Source organism: Sminthopsis crassicaudata, chromosome 3 (assembly GCF_048593235.1).
Source record: "Sminthopsis crassicaudata isolate SCR6 chromosome 3, ASM4859323v1, whole genome shotgun sequence".
NCBI lineage: Eukaryota > Metazoa > Chordata > Mammalia > Dasyuromorphia > Dasyuridae > Sminthopsis > Sminthopsis crassicaudata.
The window spans coordinates 99,423,826-99,439,438 of record NC_133619.1 but is presented as its reverse complement, the minus strand read 5'-3'; the positions used below and the strand labels follow the sequence as shown (position 1 = coordinate 99,439,438).

Here is a 15,613-nt window from a genome sequence, read left to right as displayed (position 1 = left end):
CATCCATATAAGGAGCTCCAAGTGAGAAACTGCTTCTATTAATGTATCTTGGTACCTTCTTTGCAGGTACCTAATCTTAGAAGAGTTGCTTGGGACACTTGAATTAACAGAGCCACACAAACAGTATGTCAGAAGTGTGACTTAGAAAGATCCAGATCTCCTGAAGCCAGTTCTCAATCCATTATTCCCACTTCCTCGGGAATACAACTAAAACATAATGAAATATTTGAACAAAATTTGAAATTGTACCATACTGCCTCTTCAGAAGTCATTTACAAACTTATCTGACATAATTAACTGTCATAAAAAAGAGACCAAATAATGCTAAAAAAAAAAAAAAAAATTTTAGTCAGCAAGTATCTAACTGGATGGGAAAATCTGATATAGAAAGAAACATATTGGAAAAAGCTTCACAAGAGACACCACTAATCACAAGAGAACATCAACCAGTGCAGACTTACTTTCTCATCTATAAAAATAGATATTAAAATAATATACAAATATGTAGAAATCATTCTTAAAGGTAATTTGTATGAAAAGGCAGGCTTTCATAGAAGCAATACTTCACATCAACTACTGAAAAAAAAAAGAGAAAAAGGATAGATATCATCCTAAGATTAGTTTAAAAAATGAAGGTGAAGCAAAGGCAACCAAAGGCAAAAGATAGAAAAAAATCTGGAAAGGTATTTGGAGTTTGGTCTTTTTTTAATATTATTGGTAGTTTTGTTTTTTATACGATCTTCAATTCTCAATATATTTCTCCCTTTTCTCCCTCCCTGAGAGCTATCTTCTACATTAAAGATTTAAAAAGTCCAGAAAAACTAAGCAATACAATACAAGTCTTAACAGTATATACAGTGTTCCAAACTCAGGAGGCATATTTTTATATCTGAGCTTTATGCCTAAGCATGATAATCATAAATTTGAAGTAATTTTGGTTTTTTGTTAGTTATTTTTCTTTACATTTATATTATAATAATTGTGCAGTTTTCCTTGTCATTTATGCTATAATTATTGTGCATAATATTCCTAGTTCTGCTTATTCTACTATGCCCTGGCTCATATTGGTCTTCCCATGTTTTCCAGTATTTTTCATGTCCATTGTTTCTTATGGGAAATTTAATATTCTACTACATTCATTATCATAATTTGTTTAGCCATTCCCTAATCAATAGGCATTGCCTTTGTTTATGGTTTTTCATAACAACCAAGAGTGCTTTTATAATTACACTGGTGTCTAGGGAATCTCTTTTTAACACTAATATCCTTGGCATAGGCCTAGCAGAAGTATCTCTAGTTTGAAGGTATGGATTTATTTTTAGCATAATTATAAACTGCTTTCTGGAATGAATAAACATAAATAAAATATGTATAGATACATATATAAATGTGTGTATGTCTGTCTGTATAAGTATGTATTCATAAAAATATAGGATGCTAAAAGAATCTATAATCACTCCCAAATCCCTAGAGTTAAGCTTAAAACAGGTGGTTATATCAGTCTAAATTATCCAAATAATGAATACAGAGTGAAGAGTTGTGAATTTAACTCTAAAGGTCCAAATAGTTGAAAAAAACAGGTACTCAGCAAACACCTATTCCAATAGTTTTTATTGATTCCACAGAGTATAAAAGAACTAGATTTGCTCACCATAATCAGCAGCACTTTTATGAAAACTTACCCAAATCTTCAGATCTAGTGTTCCTATAATTAGCCCATTAATCTTTTTAGTTAAAGACAAGAAGTAATAAGGAGGAAGGATCATTTTATTCATTCAATACATATTTACTAAACTGAGTACAAGGAATCATACTAGATTTTACGGGAAAAATGCATTCACATCTAGAATGATTTCTATGAGTTTACAAAGGAAAGGAAGAGAAGAAGACAAGTATTAAATTCCTACTCTGTGGCAGATAATGTGGCAAGAACTTCACAGATATTATCTCATTTAATCCCAACAAGAACCTGGGATAAGTAGAAAGAAAACAGAGGCTAAGTGACTTGTGGGCTTAGCCAATTAAAAATACATGGAGGTATTTGCTAATTGCCAATATAAATAAACTAGGAAGTAAATGATACAAGAATCCCAAAGGAAAGATGGTTAATACCCATGGACTAAAATTCTACATAGTGTCAGCTCAATGAAGCTCTCAAGAATGAAATTCTGAAGAAATAAAGAAAAACAATCCTAATGAAAGAAAAAAAAATTGTCTAAAGAAAGTTGTAATTAAATTGATTGGATTTTTAAAAGATGTGCATGAAGATGAAAATATATAATATAAGATGAATAAAGAACATAACATAATCCTATAAGAATAATGACAAGAGTACTAAAGTTGATAATGAGTCAAGGCACAGATGATGGCAAGTTAACCTAAGAATTTTTTATCCAACTTGAAAAAATGGGAGATCAATAAAGAGGCAAGACCAGCAACTAAAATGGACAGGACAATCACATCTGACAAAGCAAAGAGCTGCCCAATTCTTATTCTGATCGTTTTTTTCTGCCAAAGAGAAAAACTGATCCAGTCTGGACTAGAAAGCACCAAACAATTATGGCTAAAAAGGAACAAATAACCAAGATAAATAGGATAATAGTATGAGATCACTCAGTTTCCCATAGTGGTTGGAGTAACTAGACTCTCAAATGAACTAAAGTTGATGGGAAAAGAGGAAGTGGCAGATATGACTGATGAGCACCAGTATCAGAGATGTTAAAGATCATGGAGAAGAGAAGATAGATTCCAGGACAGAGAATAAAAGATATGCTAATTTTCCCCAAAAAATAAGGAAGCAGGTCCTATTTACTAAAAAACACTGAGTTTGATTTCTTTACAAAATTCTGAAACATATAGTTAATAACTATTTAGAAAAGGAAGATTTGATCAGAAAAAAAACCCAGCATGATTTCACCAAGAATGGATCAGTCTAAATGAACTTTATTTCCTTTTTTTTTGACCAGGTTGATGAAATCACCAAGGCAGCAAGGCATAATGGATAGAGAAGACCAGACTCAGAGTCAGAAAGACTTCCTCTAACTCTTAGCATCTGTGAGCCTTAGATTAAATCATAGAGAAGTTGCAATCTGTACTGGTATACTAAACAACACATTAGAAATTTAAATTAATGGAATACTAACATATCAACTTGTAGATCAGAATAAACTAAATATAGTTTGCCTATATTTTATTGACTTATTTGGTAAAATTTTCTCATATTATTATTATTATTACTGAAAAGATGCAAAGATATAGTCTAGATGATAGTATAATTAGTTGGAATCTGAAGACTCAGATGGGAAGTTGGACCCAAAAAACAATCAAAAATGATTACATGAGATCTTGTCTTCTGCATAGTATTTTAGGGATCTTAATTTAATCAGAGATTTGAATTAAGGAATAGGTGATTTGTTTATTAAATTTGCAAGTGATATTATGTAGGACAGATAGTTAACATGCTGAAGTCTAAATTTTTTTTTAATTTTAAAATGTAATGATAATAACAAGAAAAATAAGATTAAAAATAATGTAACTACTAGCATTAATATAAGGCTTTAAGACTTGAAAAGTCTCTTAAAAATATCTTATTTGATCTTCACAACAATCCCAGGAAGTAGGTGCTATTACCATCCCCATTTTGTAGATGAAGAAATTCAGAGAGTTTAGATGACTTGTCAGGTCACAGAGCCAGTAAGTGTCCATGACCAAATTGAAATTTAGGTATTCCAGACTCCAAGTTCACTTCAATATCCCAAGCCATTTGCTTCTTCTAAAACAACACAAGAGCAAAAAATAAAGGAACTCCAGCTAAGAAGATGGGGAAAGGAAACAAAAGCAGTCTACTAGTTTATATCATTTTAAAATCTCACAAACCAGAATCTAAATATATTATCATCTATGAAAATATGCTAGATCAAAAAGAATTTTTTGAATCTTGAAAAAAGCATACTAGGTATATGGAAATGGAGAATTTTAAAGATAAACAGAGTTAAAAGACTCCATAGTCCAACTTTCTACTACCACCTCACTGCCAATCTGTTAAGATGACAAGTCTTTACACCTCAGATTTTTGATGCTCTCCTCCTTCCCTCTTCAGCTAGGCTCGCATTTTCCTTGAGGAAAGGCTGCAGGATGAGCAACCAATCAGATTGGGCCTCTTCCATATGCCTAAAAGCAACCACTTTCATCTGTAGCAGCATAAAGTACCTGCCACCTCCTACTGCCAGCACAATCTCTTAAGTGGGATATAGAGAACTTTAATGCAAAGAACAATCTTCCTTTCTACTATAGGTCTCCTGTCTCCTGTTATGCTTGTCCTTTGAAGATCTAGGAGTAATGCCCTCCACTCAAAAAATTAATAACCTCATATCATACCCATCACATTGTAATAACTCTATAAATTCTTATAAATCATTATTCAACCCTCATTCCACACCCTCTATGACCCAGTTGCTCATTCCATGCCCCCACCCCTCCCACCCCTAAGTTTCATACTAATTCCACTCATCCCTTCCTTTATACTTTCTGAAATGCATGTTCCATAAGCAACAAACTGATTCATATCAAATGTATTCCTCTGCCATCTTTTTTCCCCCCAGCTCTTAAGAAACCTGACTTTCTCCTGCTCACAAAATGACTGGCCATCCTTTCTAGTATTGACTGCATCTTCACCAACATTCTTTGACTCATGAGTCACTGTGGGTGAGATGAAATACTTCTTGCTCCAAACTGCCACTTCTAGTGCTTTCTTCAATTATTCAGTAATCTTTCTTTGAGTTTCATGTTATTCATATGCATCACCTAATCAAAATCCTAATAGATCTCTACAGTCTCCAAGGTAAACTCTCATTTCTTTCCCAATGAGTTCAATACCCAGCTTACAATTTTTCTCTCAACAACTCCCATTGTCATCTAAGGGAATTCAACATACATATGGATTCTCCCTCAAATACCCCAAGTACTCAGTTCCTCAAACTATTCTTTCTTATGAGATAATCCTCCATTCCACTTGAGACATATTGATCTTGCCAGCATTCACAAATGGAAGCCTTTATGTCCAAGAATTATGAAATTCCCATATTCAATCAATTCCATCTCTTCTTCTGCCTATCCTTACCATGATCCTACAATTCTCTCCAAGACCATGTCCTCTGCACTAGCCATTCTTTCCTTTTCTCCCCATCTTGGTGAACTTCTTGGTAAACTCCACTATCATCTTGCCAACCTTCTGCTAATAAACAATTCCATCCACTATTGCTCTTTCATCCACTCACCATCACACTTTTCTATAGCAATTCTTCCAAAACTTTCATCCCTCCTCAAACCTTCCAGGGTTCTCCGAAAGCTACTAATAATCTCAGTTCTCAAATCCAATGGTTTTTCCCTTAGTCTTCCTGGATCTCTCTACAAACCTGGACACTGTTGATCACTCCTTCTCTTCCTTGATACTCCCTCCCTTCCAGGTTTTCAGAAAACCACCTTCTCTTGGTTTTCATTCTATCTAACCATTCTTTTTGTCTCCTTTCGTGGATCCTTCTACACATCATGTTCTCTTAACCACTGTTATCCCTCAGAATACTCTCCTGAGCCCCTCTTCTTCTATACTACTTCACTTGGTGCTATTATCAGCTTTCAAGGATTTCATTAATTTCTCTTTGTCCATGATTCTCAAATGTTTAGAACACTCTCCCTCCTCTACTCCAACCACTAACCTCCCTTGCTTTAAGTCCCAACTAAAATCCCACCTTTTACAATAGGTTTCCTCTAAGCCCCCTTAAGACGAGTGCTATCCTTTTAATTATTTTTGTCCTATATTGCTTTGTAAATATTTGTTTGTTTGTTGTCTTTAGATTGCAAGCTCCTTGAGGGCAAGGACTGTCTTTTGTCTCTTTCTTTAATGGTCAGCACTTGGCACAGTGTCTGGAATAAAGGAGAAGTTTCATGTTTATTAAATATTGATTGAATAAGCTAAATCCTAATGTGAAATAATCTGACCAAGGTGACATACCTGGCAGAACAGGGACTTGAAAATATGTTTAAAGACTCCCAGTGCTCTTTTTATGCTGTCTTCAATTTACTGTACCAACTAGCAGTGGTAATTCTATACTATCTAGAAGACTAACAGCTAACATGACATTAAAGAACTAGTGTTTTCCAAAAAGAACACTTAAAATCTCTGTTTGTAATCTAAATTCTAAAGCAAAATTTAACTATCATCAGTTCCCACATATAACCACAACCTAGCACAATTAAAGAATTTCTCCTGAAGGGAGCAAAAGCATTTTTTTCAAAAGCTCATCTCTAAGCCCAAACAAATATCCTCTAAATCCCCTAAAAAGCAGTTTATTTTGCATATAACACTACTTCTCTGCAGATTCCAAAACAATAGATAAATAACCAGTATTTTCTTGTCTCTTAAGATATCATCAATTTCAGATTTTGTGTGTGTGATATTATTTATTCTCCCCACAAATGTAGAATAATTCCAATTTTTTCTTGGATTCATGATATATTAGCATGAAGCTTCTGTGTAATCCCAAAACTTCCACATTCCAAAAAGCAAACATTAATTTTAAAAACTCAAAATACAAATTTGATTTATAAATGTGTCAGTCACCTAATTTTTGACATATAATTAAATTCTACTGCTGTGCAACTTATATGGCCATCAGTCATCTGCAAGCGTAGCATCCTTGGTGCAACTTGAGATTCTTCATTATCCTTTGGAGCAGCAACATTGCGAATTTTTTGAATCTGTAGAACACATGGGCCTTCAAGCTGTAAAGACAAAGATGGATTATTTTCGAATAACTTGTCTTCATTTTTAGTGATTTTTTGTTTAGTAGTTTGTTAGTATCATGCAGTTTAAAAATTCATTAAATAGAGACAATCTAAAATTACATTAGAGATATCATTTCTACTTTAGTAGCTTCATGTTTTAAAAGAAATTCTTTTGGGAAAAGGTCTTAAAAAACAGGTATCTTTCTCAAGCATACATGAGTCTAATTCCATTTTTAGAAATGAAAACAAAAAGAAAATCTTTGGAAAGAGTTATGATGCCATAAAAAGATATCAAAAGATTTTAGAATTCTGTACTATAAATTTTTGACTTCTGATATTTATTTATTACGTGAAATTCTGGTTTCTAAGGTACCTTCTCCTTTGAAGTGGTACATATATTTGTAAAGATGCTTTTGTTCAGAACACACAAAGATATGAATATGCCCTCTTCTGGTAAAATCGAATATTTTTCTCCCTTAGCTAAGAATTTCACTTCAAATTTTTTCTGAGCAATAGTGCATCCACATAGGTAGGTAGTATTTATAAATATTTTTAAATTTAGTTTTGCATTTCTGAAACAAAAGAAGAAATTTACTTTTTTATAGGCCATCCATTTCTACTAAAAAAATTAATTTGGTAAAGGTTTTTATACTAAGCATTTAAAAATAGCACAATATTTGAGAAGTGACAGTAAAATCTATCTTAATATTATAAGATTATATACCTTTAAGAATGTTAACAAAAATGCTCTATCATTATTATAATTAATCTCTTGATTATTCCTTTTTGTACACCTTTTATTTCTGTATATCATAGATTAATTTACAATTTCAACAAATAATAAAAGCAATGTGAAATGATTAACTCATTTTTTAAGTTCCCCTACGTATGTCCCAAAAGTTTTTAAATTGCCTTCCTCAGAATACATTAATATTCAAGAAAATAATTATTTAACTACTAATTCAGGGTGAGAGAAAATTAGTGATTTTATATAAAGTACTGAATTTTTCACTTAAAAAGAAAAAAAGATTTTTAAAAATATAATTTTAGTAGCACAAATTAACTTTAAATTAGTAACTAGTTTGAAGAAAATAAGAAAACTATACATAGGAAATTTGTTCTAGTAACTTTTAAAAATTTTCTCATTCAAACTTTATTGAAATAGGCCCTCTCACATAAAAGCCAAAAATATTATTAGCTGAAATGACAGCTAAGTATTTAATAAAGGGAATATTCCACAAACTTCAACGTGGTCCTCTGATCCCATTTTCTAGTTTTACATTTATTTCTAATTTATATGTACATGATCATAGAATATACAATTACCTATAAATATATAAATCATAATAAAACATTTCATTTCTTACTATGTTTCTCAAAGTAGAATAACATTTTGCCTTCATTTATAATGTTGCAGAAACTACAAATTAATGAAAACTAAGTTGAAGATAATGACAAAATATTCATCTTACTTTCTGTTTCTACTGGCACAACTTCACTATATAGGTATGAATTTTTAAAGTTCCTCTAGACCTTCAAGAAGCTTTTATTTTCCCTATCATTTTTTTTTTCCTTTGAGGGAAGGGAAAGTGTTAAAGAGGTAGGAAAACATCATTTTTGTTCTCAAAATTCCACCAAAGGTTCCCATCGTATAAAACAGTACCCTCACCTTCCACAAAATACTTCACAAAAGAATAAAATCAATCTTCAAATTTTTACTAAGCATTAAAACAGGTGCAAGTCTATGCTAAGTGTTATAAGCAGAAAGTATAGAAAACATTATTGCTGGCCTCAGGATGCTTTCAACATAACTGGGAAGAAAAAACTAAGGTTCATGAAACAGAGAATCATATGAAATTATGTCTATTTACTTCTATGCTCAAAATACCATATAACTACTTTACATTTTATCCTTCATACTATTTCCAGGCTAATTTAATCAATATTCTGTTCCTTATCTAGGCCAAAATAATATAAACATGTTTCTCCCTGAATGAACTCAACAAATTTATTTTCTGTCTTTTGTTTTAAAGATATCTTCAATTAAATCTACCATACAGAAGAATGAAGTCCACCACTTAAGCCTCAGTATGTCTAATCATGAAGTTTCTCTGATTCTTCCATAATTAACAACTTAGAAAATACTACGGCTCCTAAAGTATGCAATTTAACGCATCTATTCAATGTTTATCCTTCATCAGTATACAATATTATCTTATTAATGTAATTCCACAGACCAAAATAGTTTTGATAAGGCTCACTTTCTGGAGTTTTCAATAGACCTATGATCTTATCAATATGGGTAATCTCTCCATCAGGAAAGATCACAACCACCCATGCCTTGTCATCCAATATGATGCTTGTCCATGCTGTTCAATGACTCCTCCACAAATAACCCACCCAACATTTTGTAGGTCTTTATAAAATGAGGATTTTATTATACTGCGGATACTAGTGGAAGAATTTTGACTGTTCACCTGCTCTCCCTCACTGTTGCTATTTCCTTAGTGACATCCTAACACAATTTCTTAAGTACAGATCATCACTGGAAATATGCTGTGGCTTAGCTGAAACAACTACACCTGTCTCCATAATCCTCCAAGTCCTGCACAACTCTGACTGGGAAGCAGCAGAATACCATGCAAAGATCAATAGATCTGGAGTCAGAAGATCAGGCTTCAAATCCAAGATCACCATTAAGATCTCTGTGACCTTGGGCAAGTTACTGAAATTCCTTAGGCCTCATCTTCTTTACTAGATATTATCTATAATGAAGATCCCCTGTACCCAAAGACTTTTTGTTTAATCTTAGTGATATCTATTAATATTACAAACTTAAACATCCTTTTATTATTATGATAATAATTTTGAATTTGTAAATGCCCTGAAAGGCAACCCCAGCAGTCCCTAGATCACACTTCAGAAACTGTTGCTCTAAATCCCAGCTTCCTTAACTGTGGGTCATAACCCCATATTTGGGGTCTTGTAACAGAATGTGGAATAAAGAAATTATGATTTATTTTTAATAAATGTTTGATTTGTATACTTATTTTATATATCTATATACCTAGCATCATGTAATATTTCTTGGACAAAAAGGGGTATCAAGTGGAAAAAGTTTGAGAATATTTGCATAAACAACTCCATAAGATCATGTTGACCTAAGTGAGAGAGGGAATTTCCTCATGTGGAAGTTTTCAATAACAGTCCTTATCCCTGGTTGAAATATCATTAAATTTTAAGTTTATGATAGAAACGAAAGAGGAGGGTCTATGACAAGGGATAATAAATAAACCACAGGCTTCCTGTATTTTGTATACATCATCCCCAAAGGAATCAGGAGAATATAGGCAGGAGTTATGCAGGATGAGAAGGTACAATGCATGCACTATACACTGATAAGATCACAGATCTAATGAAGTATCATATTTGACCTGTATATATCAATCAGAATGATAATAGTCAAGCAAAAATATTGTGTTAAAAAATGCTTTATGCTATGCTTACATAGAAAATATTCAAATAACATAGTAAATATAACTACTGCCTTCAAGAAGGCAAGGAAAAGTAATTTCTCAATTCAGAAAACAAATTCATGACTTAGAAGTTCAATTGTATTCTAAATTTTATCAAGATAAACAGCAAGAAAAGATAATTTACCTTGTTTATTATTTGCACTAAAGGGTCTCCTCTTATCACCCAAAATAATAATACTAGCCTCTATAATCAATACCTAAAAGACTAAAGGATTCAAATTAGAAATAATCTGAGAAACCCACTTTCTAAACTGAAAACCAAAAGATAAAGATAGAAGATTGACCATAAATGTAAACCTTTCTGGAAAATAAAGAGATGACTGCTGAAATGCTTAGAGTACTTACTCTCTGTAAAGGACTTAAGATGTGACCCTAATGTGATCATGATTTCAGAAAACATGCTATGAAAGCTGTTTCCCCACCTCTTCATATAAAAGTGATAAACCAGAAGTGCAGAATGAGATACATAATTTTCAGACATGGCCAATGTGTGGATTTACTTTATTTAACTATTCTTATTATTATTCTTATTATTTGCCACCCAAATAGCCTCCTTTTTGGCAAGATTAGGGACAAGGGTTGTGAGGTAAATGCACAGTAGCCAAAAGTTCAAGGACAGGACTTCTGGGAGTGGAGCCAAGATAGCACAGACAACACGTTTCTCTCTGACCCTTCTCTATAACCCTCACACAAATTAATGAAATCCAGCCTCTGAAATAGCTTTGGACGAGCAGAACCTACAAGTATTGGGAGTGCAACAAATTATTAGCAGAAGATAATTTTGAAGATTGCTAGAAAAGATCAATTTCAATTGGAAATGGGGAGATAGCCAGGGCAACCAGCTGAGTACAAACGCCAGCACATACAATGCAGAGCCGTGGGGCAGTGCAGTCTCCTTGTGGCAGAAAATCTAGGGGGAGAAAACAGACCAGAAAAGGTCTGTTTTAATTGGAAATGGGAGGGAGGCAGCCTAACACAAACAGCTGAACACAGACGCCAGCTCAGACACACCACTAACAAAATCCAACAGCAAGAGTTACAAAGAGAAATTCCATTTAAAGTAAGTGCCAATAGTATAAAATATTTGGGAATCCATCTGCCTAGGGAAAATCAGCAACTATATGAGCAAACCTACAAAACACTTTCACACAAATAAAGTCAGATCTAAGCAATTGGAAAAATATCAAGTGCTCATGAATAGGTAGAGTGAATTTATAATAAAGATGACAATACTCCCTAAAGTAATCTATTTATTTAGTGCTATACCAATCAAACTCCCAAGAAACTATTTTACTGACCTAGAAAAAATAACAACAGAAAAAATTTACTGACCTAGAAAAAATTCATCTGGAAGAATAAAAGGTCAAGAATTTCAAAAGAATTAATAAAGAGAAAAGCAAATAAAAGCGGCCTAGCTGTGTCAGATCTAAAAGTACATTATAAAGCAGCAGTCACCAAAACCATTTGGTACTGGCTAAGAAATAGAGAAGTTGATCAGTGGAACAGGTTAGGTTCACAGAACAAAATAGCCAATGACTATAATAACCTAATATTTGCCAAATCCAAAGACTCCAGCTTTTGGAATAAGAATTCAATATTTGACAAAAACTGCTAGGAAAATTGGAAACTATTATGGCAGAAAGTAGGCATAGACCCATATCTAACATTATATACCAAGATAAGGTCAAAATGGGTTCATGAGATTTGGAACTTATGAAATTATGAAGTATGAGATTCTGTTGGTTTCTCATAATTCACTCTGGATTCCTTTAATACTTTTCTATTCAGACTTCCAAGAGAAAAAAAAACAACAAAAAAAACATCACGCTAATATGGTCAAGCCAATCACAAGGATACATCAGCAAATGTTGTAAGATCGAATCAACAAACAGGAAATATCCAGGAACAAAAATGATCTAGCCATTTCTACCAATCAGCAGCTGCTACCTTTCTTTGCTCTTCCCCCTTACTTATTATCCTATTATTCACTGTCTTTATTGCTTCATAACTCTGCTAGAATAAGACAGGAGACTGATACAGTAAATAATAAACAGAAGTCAAGAAGCAAACAAGTAAACAATATGATTTGGGGCCTTTATAAAAAAAAGGGAAGAAATAATGAGGGAATCCCAGACATGTCCTTCCCAATTGAGAGGCATTATGGTATAGTAAGAGACTTAAGAGTCAGAAAAATCTGGCTTCTGATTCTGCTTCTTTCAGTTAATAATTGTGTGATCAGGAGACAGTGTTTCCATTTCTGTCAAACAGATTACATACATTACAGGACTGCTGTAAGGATCAAATGAGAAAAATGTCTAGAGAGTGCCCTGTCCTTGTAAAATTCTATTTTTTAAAAAAGGGATCTGTTCCTTAATATTCCCTTTTATTAAAAAACCTATAAGTTATTTTCTGAAAGTTTTTAAATTTCAATCATCAAAATATCAAGAAAACATAAATGCTAGAAACTATGTTTAAAACTACACATAAATCCTACTAATAACAATAATTCTTGTTAAACTAGTTGATAGCTACAACTTAATGTTTGACAATATATTTCACTGAAAATATGTTCAACATTTCATTAAAATGAAAACTAGAAAAATCATGCTATTTGATGTAAAAAATAAAGAAATGTAAACTTTTTGGTAACAAATTCACAGAACCTACTCTAAAGTAAAGAAGAAAATGTTTGTGTCTTTAAACAAATTTACAAAAATGTCTTAACTTTAAATTTCAAGGCAGCAAAGCCATCTTGTGGTTGATATTGGTAATGCTCATAATTTGAGTAAAATAGACAAGTTACACTAATTTCTCATAATCAATTTAGGTCCAATTTAGGTCCACATTTGCATTATTAGACATAAGTCTTACACAAGTAGACAAAGTACTTTTAATGTGAGGATTTTTTTTTTAAATACCTAAATTCCCAATTTCTTCACATTATCTACTTTAAATAAAAGTTTTTTTTTTGTTTTTCTTAAACAACTAAGTTCATCTTGGTTAGGATACTTATTAATGTAAAAACAATCACACCAGGTTGTTCAATTCTTTAAGATTTATAATTTTTAAGTAATATATTTTGGTTTCATGACAAAGGCTTTTTTGGTATTTATTTTGTGGTTTACTTGGAATCATTTGATGATTTTAATCATGCATTCTAAACATGTCAAGGATTCTAAACATATTTTAAATTGAAAACTAATTTTTTTTATAAAAACAACTATTTTCTTTTATGCACTTAAAAATATTCTGAGAAAATGTCTATATTCTTTATCAGATTGCTAAGATAACAAAAAGGCTAAGAATTCCTGTCTTAAATAAAACTATAAATTTATAAAACTGATAATACAGAATCCTAAATTGTTAGTCTTCTTAAAAATGTTCCCAAGCTTATACCATGCAAACACTCTTTCCATTTATTAGATTTATTTTTAGATCATTTAAATATGAAACAAGTTTTTCAATTTAGAAACTTAGTAATTCTTTATATTGGTAGCCTATAAAAGAAAAAAGAAAAATATACTTTCATCTAATATAATTATAACTTTGGTGATGAGAAGATAAGAAATATGATAATTGCCTTCAAATAGCCAAATTTCTATAGTATGATTTTAAAGGAAAGAACCAGGATAAAAGGGTTATGGATTTTGGTTCTAAAAGGAAAAATTTTCCATAAATCTAAAACTACACATCAATAGAATGGGTTGTATTTTAAGAATGTGAGTACCACCTAGCTAAAAAGTATTTAGACAGTCAATAAATATTTATTAAAAGTCTACTACATTGCTAGGGACTGTGTTAAGTGCTGGAGATACAAAAAAGAAGAAAAAGCAAGGAGCTTCAATGTGCACACAATCTAATGGGAAAAACAATATTCAAATAAGTATAAACAAATAAGACATATACAGGATAAACTAGAAATAAGTAAAACAGAGAAGGGACAGACTTTCCAAGAATATGGAATGTTAGTGAGGACTTGAAAGGCAGGAAAGACGAGGCAGAACATTCCTTAATTGAGAGACTGCCAATGAAAATAGTCAGAATATGGAATACCTCGTTCAAGGAACAGCAAGGGCAGAGTCACTGGATATGTGGAAAGGAAAGAGGAAGAGGGTAAAGTGAGAATACTAAAAAAGCAGTCTAGAAGTTATGAAGGCCTTCCAACATCAGAGATTTAATCCTGGATTATGTTTGATCCTAAAAATTTTTAAAGGGAGCCACTGGATTTTGTTGATTAAGTGAAGCAACATAATCAATCCTGAGATTTAAGAACACTGAAAACTGAAGAGTCAAAGACTAACATGAGAAGAGACTGAAGTAGGCAGACAAACAACCAGTCTACTGTAATGGTCTGGGTATGAGATGATGATCCCAGAAGTGGCAGTGTCATAGAAGAGGAGCATATGTAACGGATGTTATAAAGTTAAAATCAACAGGCTGTAGCAATAGATTATACATAGTTAGTAAATTAGAGTGAAGAACTGAGAGTAATACCTAACTTGCATACCTGGGTAAAGAGATGTAAGGTGGCACCCATCCTTAACAGTAACAGGTAAATTTGGAGTGAAAAGGTTTGTAGAGGAAAATAATGAATTCATTTTTGAACAAGTTTGAGAGGATCTAATAGAAGTGATAAATTGAATACAAGGGAACTGATAAGTAGAAGAGGACCCAGGACAATCTTTGGAGATAGCCACATTTGGTGGGCATGACCCATACAACATTCCAGAAAAGAAAACTGAGGATTAGCCAGATAGGCTGGCAGGGAACTAGAAAGTACAATTCCCTCTTATTACATATGAGAAAACGGCACTGAATAAATCAATTTCATATAATTCAATTTAAGAAATATTTACTGAATGTACATGCTCTACTATGTGCCTATTTCAAAACTTCTGTAACTCTGACATTTAATAGAAAGAAAAATGACCTGGAGAGTCAGAAGACTTGGGTTTAAATCATAGCTCCTCAAGTTAATGGTTAAATTTAAATGGCAAATTTTCATATCTCAGTTTTCTCATTTGAAAAATGAAATACCTACCTCAATGCACTTTTGCAAAAAAACAAAAACAAAACAAAACACTAAAACTAAAAACCTAAAAATTATACATGCATGCACACACACACACACACCTACATCAAAATCATTAATAACTTGAAGTTATCAGATAATACAATACAAACTACCTTTTCTCTAAATTAATATTTATACATATTAAGTTTACTCATAAAAAAGAATGTCTGAAAAAAGAATGGATCTCAGAGAGAGCGCTTCAGATTATTTCTTATTTTTG

General features: G+C 32.3%; 1 protein-coding gene across 1 annotated transcript in view; it reads right to left on the bottom strand.

The window, feature by feature from the left end:
• Positions 1 to 15,613, bottom strand: part of TDRD3 (tudor domain containing 3) — a 170,778-nt gene that overhangs the window by 107,703 nt on the left and 47,462 nt on the right. The window contains exon 4 of the mRNA XM_074299217.1: positions 6,620 to 6,780. Coding sequence (XP_074155318.1) covers positions 6,620 to 6,780 — 161 coding nt within the window. The remainder of the gene's footprint in view (positions 1 to 6,619; positions 6,781 to 15,613) is intronic.